This window comes from Monopterus albus, unplaced genomic scaffold (genome assembly GCF_001952655.1).
Source record: "Monopterus albus unplaced genomic scaffold, M_albus_1.0 scaffold190.1, whole genome shotgun sequence".
NCBI lineage: Eukaryota > Metazoa > Chordata > Actinopteri > Synbranchiformes > Synbranchidae > Monopterus > Monopterus albus.
The window spans coordinates 382,468-390,495 of NW_018128070.1; the positions used below are offsets into that span (position 1 = coordinate 382,468).

Here is an 8,028-nt window from a genome sequence, read left to right on the forward strand (position 1 = left end):
GAAAGGAGACTGTGCTTTTTCAATATGTAAAGTCATGTCTCCGAGTTCGACTTGTGAGTGCTGTCATTCCCTACAGAGAAGAGATAAATGAGTTTCACATCAAGTAATGCAATCAGCCATGGTTAAACACATTCTCCAAAAAGTTGATTATATCTGCTGTAATTGAGTAGACACCCCTACCTAGGATTATAATGGCGATAAATGAAGATAGATGGAGAAATAGATCTCTAAATGGAGGATAATTTAAAAGCGAGAAAACCAGAACATGCGTGGAACATTCCTAATGGAAAAAAGATCCCAGTCTGCAAGAAAACAAGAGGACAATCTTTACTTCAGACTTTAAAACCTCTAACAAAGTGTGACAATCTCAATCAAACCCAAAGGAGTTTGGCAGAGAAGAGTAGGCAGCTACAAAGACCAGAAGGCAAGGCGAGGGCATGATTTCCTTAAGTGCAATTTCACAGTAATGACACAGACAAACTATGTATTAAAAATCAACAGGTGTGATTAGGTTGAGGTGCCAAGTTACAATATTTACTGAGCTACTGCAAAACAACTACTCAACTTTACTTTCTAAAAAGGTTACAGAATAGAGCTAAGGACTGGGGTAAGACAATAACAGAATATTCATTCATTACTACCTGAAAATATATTAATCCAAGCTCCACTTAGAAGCTTGGCTTGCTCAGTTTTGACGGAGTTGGTTGAGTTGCCACTATGAGAGACACAAAGTCAAGAAACAGCTGTGACATGGCCCTAGTCTGTTAAACCAAGGATAAAAAAACAAACCTTCACATTCACTCTTTACCATAAATTGATACTTCTCTTGAGATTAAACCTTTATAGAAACTCTTTGCTCATTTCTAATTTATAACATGTTTATATTTACTGTACACAAATGCAAAACATGACTTTTGAGTATGAATAATGTACATGTTTATAGATAAATAACATAAAATGAACAAATGCTGAGCAAATAATCCAGTGTACTCGTGTAAAGGAACAGTTTGACAATTTGCAAAGTTTGCTTTTTAGCAACCATGCAGAGATTTAGAAGTAAGAAGAGAAGACTGATGCCACTCTTATGTCTGAGTGGTAAAGATGAAACTAGAGCCAGCAGCTGTTTAGTGTCGCTTAGCATAAACACTGGATATAGGGAAACAGCTAGCCAGGTACTGTCAAAAAAAAAAAACTGCGAATGAGCACCTGAAACTGGTCCGGTTTGAATGTTATCACACCGTTAACAGTTGGTTACCATGCCCATAATTATGCTTCAGCAGGGTCTAGAGCTTGAATACCCAGACCTAGCACAATGGCACTCGTCGGTACCCAGCGGTTCGGGTTGGGTTTGAACATGTAGGCTTGACGGCTGGACCACTCAAATGTCAACTTTTTTTTAATAATGAAGGAAAAAACATTATACAAACTCAAGCGCATCAGGCTTGGGTCGGGTTCAGACATTATATAGTACAAGCTTGTTGGGTCCGGGTCAGGTTGGACGCCACACTCTCAGTCACAGGTTGGGTTCGGACAAAAATATGGGGGCCATGCTCTAGTAGGGTCAAACACCGATAGGCCAGAAGGCGCAAACTCTATCACTTATCTGTTAGAATTATGTGCAAATGTAACAATAACCAGTAGCAAAAGTCACTGTTGGTGATTTGGTATAAAGAGTGACAAAGTTGGGATAAATGGGTGGGATGACAACATCAGGTTTCAAGTGGAAGACGTGGCTCATTTTCAGCTTCACTTATTTAAACATGAACCATAATAATCACCTTTATTCGGCCAAGTATGTTACACACAAGGAATTTGCTTCTGGTACAGAACCGAGGCAGCCATCTGCGACGCCAACTCAACCGATGGCTCTAACCATCAGGGTCAATTTGGGGGTTCAGTGTCATGCCCAAGGACACTTCGACATGTGGATTGCAGGCACCGAGATTTGAACCTCCGATCCTCGGGTTAGGAGACGACTGCTGTACCCACTGAACCACAGTCGGCCCTAATCTTTTACCAAGCCTAACCATGTAGTTTTTTTTTCCCCCTGAAATTGGTTCATTTCTTCTTTATTATAAAGTAGTAACCATGAGGACAAGGTTTAGCACGTGATAACAGACAACTGTGCCAACTAGGAGGTGGATCAGGGTCCTGTTAACCTACAATTATGGTCCTGATGACAAGCTAAGAATGGTCATTTTAGTGGAGTGCTCTAACATTCACTATGTAACATGTTATACCTTGCTTGATTAAAGTTGGTTGGCAGCAACAGATTTAGGTTTTACAGAGGTTTAGTGCCTGATTATTTCTTTGCTGGGCACACTGGCTGGAGATCTGTCATCACCATCATGTTTCCAGGCAACCAGCAAAGACTTTCAGCAGGTTAGTTCAATTTTTGTTCAGATTCAAGAAAACGAGATTTCACATGTTAGTTAGTGAGCGTTAGAGGCGCTGGTAGGCATCTAGCAAGACGGAAACAACCACTAGAAATTAAATCACACCCTGAGTTTTTGAGTGTTAACACTGGTACCCTCATATTTTTCTTTCATTATATTTTATGCTGTAAATACTAAACATAAGGAAATATGCTTAATATGGTGGCCCTGCCAGAGGGGCACCACTGCTCCCCAGTCCAACAAGGTGCACTGTACTTAACCTTTTTCATAAAAGTGGTGTCACACTAGCATTTTTCATGAGATAGGCAGCCAGGTGAATTCAGGAGGAAGCCTCTACTTTAGTTAAGATATTATATACACTAAAGTCACAAAGGTATGACAATAAGAGAGATAAGGATTTCTAAGCCTTGAGACAACGGACAGAAGACGACTGCAACAAAAAAGGGCTGAGACTCCAGCGTAGGAAGTTCTAGTATTTTGTACACTCAGGATACATCTCACTGCATTTGGATGTAAACTTCAACCTGCCCACTGAATTCAATATAGAAACCAGTGATGGAGGACGTAGTGAAATATCGAAACAGGCAAAGCCAGTCTAGCTGAGGAATAGGAGTTAAGATGTGCAACCCATATATGCTAGGAATTTTTATGTTTGGTTGAAATGGGTTTAAAAATGTGCATTCGCAATATGCTGGTATCTGACAGACTGATACCAGTTACCACTCCAACTTTATCATCACGTCTACACAGAGTAAACAGACACTAACAGGTGGCCGACGGGGAAGTAAGGTGAAATGCACGACTGTCTTGGCACTCCTTCAAAAGAAGATGAAATATTTTCAGGCAACAATATATAACAGAGAAAGCACTATTGATTTATGGCAGATTTTCTTTTTTGGGTACTTATTACACACATTAATCACTATACATGATAACCTTCCCCCTCAGTTGCGGGGGGTCGTCAACTAAAGCTTTCAGTATAATTATATTCTATTCAGTCCGAATGCGAGATTTTGCCATCTATTATAGTAGGCTGTTATAGCAAACTGGAATCACTGAAAACATTGGGATATTACAAAACAAAGAGGACATAATACGGTTATTTTAAGTGGTTTCAAAACTAAAACCTATCCCACATCACATGGAATGAAAGAGTGGTATGTCTGGCTCATCCTTCGTAACTAGAGGTGACAGAATCTTCACTCTGGATGTCTCCTATCAGACCGGCAATTTTCCTGTTCACAGTCTACACTTTGCTTTTAACTCTGTTGTTTCCTCTGTAGACTGTGCCTTAAAGGATAAGGCCAGTCATTTTCTATATTGATAGGATTTTCAGCAATCTCCATACAGAGACTAAAACCGACAATGACTTGCCTCTACACATTATTAATGTCTGTTAGTCTGTGCAATAGATCACTGTTGTTGTTCAAAAACAAATAAAACCACATCAACACAACACTGCACCAGGTGACCCATTTTTCCATTACAAAACCCCAGACCTGACTATGGTGTCCCAGAGTCTCAGAGTGGCCATTATTTCCTGAAGTGAGCGCAAGTCAAAGTCAACTTCTCATGTACGAGATCTCGCATGATCTCTCAGCTTTGTTTACACTCCGCTAGCTCCTCACAGCCAAGACTGGAATTTACTAATGAAGAACTATGTCACCCAGTGCAGCGGTGTGTTTCACGGATGTGTTTTTAATCATTTTGGAACAACACCAGAGGTCTGCAGCACAGATGAATAAGCTGATCCAGGACCAACAGCTCACAGACATTTACCATGAGCAGAGGCAATTCATCGTTGGTCTTAGTCTCTGTATGAGGAGTGTTGAAAATACTGTTAATATAGAAAATGGCCGGCCTTATCCTGTAACATTTGTTTCCATCCTATATCCACTACATTATTTTTAGTCTGCATTTTATTTATTATAGTCTTTTGCTAGTCATGGTCTGTAAAACACTTTGTAGCTATTGTTTTGAAAAGAGCTGTACAAATAAATTAGGTGTCGACACTCCATCATTACAAAGGTTACTAGTTTCAAGGATGATTTGACAGCTTCACCAAGCAGCTAACTTTACACACTGATACACAAAGACAGGACAAGACTCCGTTGCTAAAGGGACTTCGGGAGAATGTGAGATGAAAGACAAAGAAGCAGAACAGCAATATGTTGATATGTCTTTGAGTTTCATGTCACCGCATTTGACTAGGCCTAACATCCTCTGTCCAGCGAATACCCCTGTGTTAATCAGTTTTCTTCTCTTCAGGATTCTTCTGTCCAACCTCCACTTCCTCATTCCCTCCTTCTTCAGGGCCCTCCAGCTCAGCAACGTGTTGCCTCTCCTCCTCCTCTTCCTCCTCTTCGTCAGTCATGCCCTCCCTCTTGTCTTCCGAACCGTCAGCCGACTCAGCTGTGCAGATGCCATAGCACATCAGGCTAATTACACCCAGCGGTAGGCCGAACAGGAAGCAGCCCAGCAGTGGAGAGCTCCGAAACACTGACTGATATAGGAAAGACGACGACAGAAGATGAAAGTGTGTGAGAGCAAGAATATGGAGACAAAAGTGAAGTTTGAATGAGAAGAGAAAAATATAACAATACCAGAAAAATTAGGACGAGAAAGGACAGAAGAGACATAACAATATATGACCATAGTTTACAATTCAGTATTCTGCATGTTCTCCCTGTGCCTGCGTGGGTTCTCTCCGGCTTCCTCCCACAGTCCAAAGACATGCAGCTTAGGTTGACTGGCAACTCTAAATTGCCCATAGGAGTGGGTGTAAGTGGGTGTGGTTGTTTGTCTACATGCCAGCCCTGTGACAGACTGGCGACCTGTGCAGGGTGGACCCTGCCTTTTGCCCAGTGTCAGCTGGGATTGGTTCCAGCCCCCCATTACCCTATTCAGGAATAAGCTGTATAGATAAAGGATGGATGGAGGTTTTAGTTTGGCTCATGTAACATCTGCTAACATGTAGGAGGCAGATTTTATGACCTATACTGCAACCAGCCACCAGGGGGCAATTAAGTTTTGGTGGCTTCACTTCTGGGGGCTCTTACTGTCAGGTCCGCTCGGCGCGACCTGCCTCTCTTCTGCCTTTCTCTCTCCTGCTCGCTCTTTTTGCAGGATCAGCGCCTCAGCTGTGTCGCTTTTTGTAATTAGTGACTTGTGGGTTGTCACGCACAGCTGGGGCGCATTACTGTAATCACCTTCCTCATTTAAACCTCTGGCAGATGCTCCGCCATCGCCGGAGCATTAGCAACTGTAACTAACAGTAACTCGCATACCCCATGACAGACCTTTGTTCGTGGTATGTATTGTACGTCATTTTGTTTTCCACACTGACAGTTCCTGTGCTGTGGATCTCTTTATGTTTTTCCCATTAGGTTAGCTAGACGTTCTTTTTGGTATCCACGCTGACAGTTCCTGTGCTGTGGATTTCCTTTTTCGTTAGCTAATCCTCCTGGGTAGTTTTTTTTTTTTTTTTTTCTTCGCCTGTCCATCCTCATCCTCACTCCTGTTTTTTTCCATTAGCCTGTTTACTCCCCTGGTCATCCTGTTCTCCCTAGCCGTATTTGTTCAGCCCTGGTTGTATGTGTTCCTCAACTCTGTTCCTTTTTTCGTGTTTCCCACCATTAAAACCTGGGTCAGCAATCTTGAGTCCTGCCTCAGTTCTCCCTCACCCTCCTGGTGAGGGGGACTAAATCATAACACTTGGCCTGTCCATCATTTTACAGTCAATAGTACTGACACTTCGGTGTCACTACAATGAGATGGTAAGTTAAACCAAAATCTAGTCTTAATACCTTTACTATTTCATTAATACTTTGCTTGGTGGCTCACCCCTATCACTATGTATGTGTAAGTATCCATTTAAAGTCCTGTTAGGTAAAATCAAATCATTCCAACACAATCAGAACGCCCACTCAAGGAGGTGAAACTAATCCACTTCCAATTGTAATCAGTTTTGACAGCGCCGACGTTTAAGGGGACGGAGAGCATCCAAAGTGGAGAAGATTATCACAGATTATTAGCTGTCATACCATTCATTTTAACCACCACTGTTGAGGTAAAAACCGTTCAACAACAACAAAAAAAAAGCAAACAGTCAAATACATTTGAATAAACTGTGTGAACTTAATGTTCCTTTACTGACTGAATCAAATTCACTGGTTTGATTCCTGACTGTTAGCAAGCTTGTTAGCTTAGACAGCTTTATTTTCCTCTCTTTTACTGAATAAAATTGTGAGCACAAAACACCAAAGGGGAAGTAAACAAAACAGCTGAGAGAAAACAAAGAAGTCTGGGACTTATTGACTGATGAGTTTAGTTAGTAGTTCACCAACCAGCCCTGTGAGCTCATCACTGTGTCACCATTTTTGTGAACAAGTGGATGTCACTTTGTGACTGTAAGAACTGAGATACTTATTTCTGCGCATTTACTTTACTTTGATGAATGTGGGCGGGAATGGTGTGGGTGACACTGATGCAAAAGTCGATGTAAAGCAACTGACAGAACTAACTAAATCTGGATATTTCTTTGATTGCCATGAAAAGACTGCACTGAGCGACCACTACTGCAACATCCATGAAGTAACTCTCTGATGACTATTTAGGATAAAACAATGAGTAAAACATGACTATAATGCCAGGCTACATCAGTGAAGAAAAACAAAATGTCAGTTCAGTCTGATCACAAACAACCATTAACAGGAGCACTGGTTAGTGTATGGCTCTCTAAAAATCTGACGTACACTGTGAATAATGAGCATTTACAGGAAACAGGACACAAACAGAGGTTCACTGACACTGGGAAGAACTGGGGGTCAACAGCTCTAATGGGTGAATTTCCTTATTTCTTAAGGGCACACATAACACACCAAAAATTCACCCCAGCTTCTATCAGTCCTCTCAGAGCTGGCTCAGCTGTTCTGGAGAGAGAATCTGACTATTTAACAGGCAGTGCTTACAGCAGCATAGAGCCTCCCATCAGCTATTATAGAGTGAAAGTGAAAATCCTGTTTAGAGGGCAGATCAAAAAATATTTGTGGGAAAGTCGCAGACAGGCTTTTAGCAGAACTTCTGCATTTTTATTTGTTCATTTGCATTACTCCATTAAGCTCAGCCAGTGTGCTTAGAAGCAAGTGACAAGTCATTAGCACAAACTTGGACGGGCTTTAAATTTTTGTATTAATTAAAGACGTAGTTTTGGGATGTCATAGTCCTGTTAAACTGTCTGTGCTGTCTTGATTGTTTTTTTGTTTTGCACTGATGAGCATACTGGAGAGTTTTATCCTTTTATCTACAATCCTCTGGGGCTTTTGTTCTTTCTCTGTACAATTTGAACTGAAACACAAGATCCACCTTTATACACTAGTCCATCTGAAGAAGCGCATTCTTTCTACCTTCACTGACGATTACAGGCTCACCTCCCATGCCCACATGCGCACACAGGAAATCAACCACAAATGTGTGCAAATGCTGCATTCATATACTGTATCCATCCATCCATCCATTTTCCTCCGCTTATCCGGGGCTGGATCGTGGGGGCAGCAGTCCAAGCAAAGATGCCCAGACTTCCCTCTCTCCTGACACTTCCTCCAGCTCCTCCGGGGGAATGCCGAGGCGTTCC

At 41.7% G+C, this 8,028-nt stretch overlaps 1 protein-coding gene across 1 annotated transcript in view; it reads right to left on the minus strand.

Moving 5' to 3' along the window:
• Nucleotides 1–3,762: 3,762 nt before the first annotated feature.
• The window catches only part of tmx3b (thioredoxin related transmembrane protein 3b), a 34,483-nt gene continuing 30,217 nt past the window's right edge, over nt 3,763–8,028 (minus strand). The window contains exon 16 of the mRNA XM_020617508.1: nt 3,763–4,899. Coding sequence (XP_020473164.1) covers nt 4,642–4,899 — 258 coding nt within the window. The 3' untranslated portion in view covers nt 3,763–4,641. The remainder of the gene's footprint in view (nt 4,900–8,028) is intronic.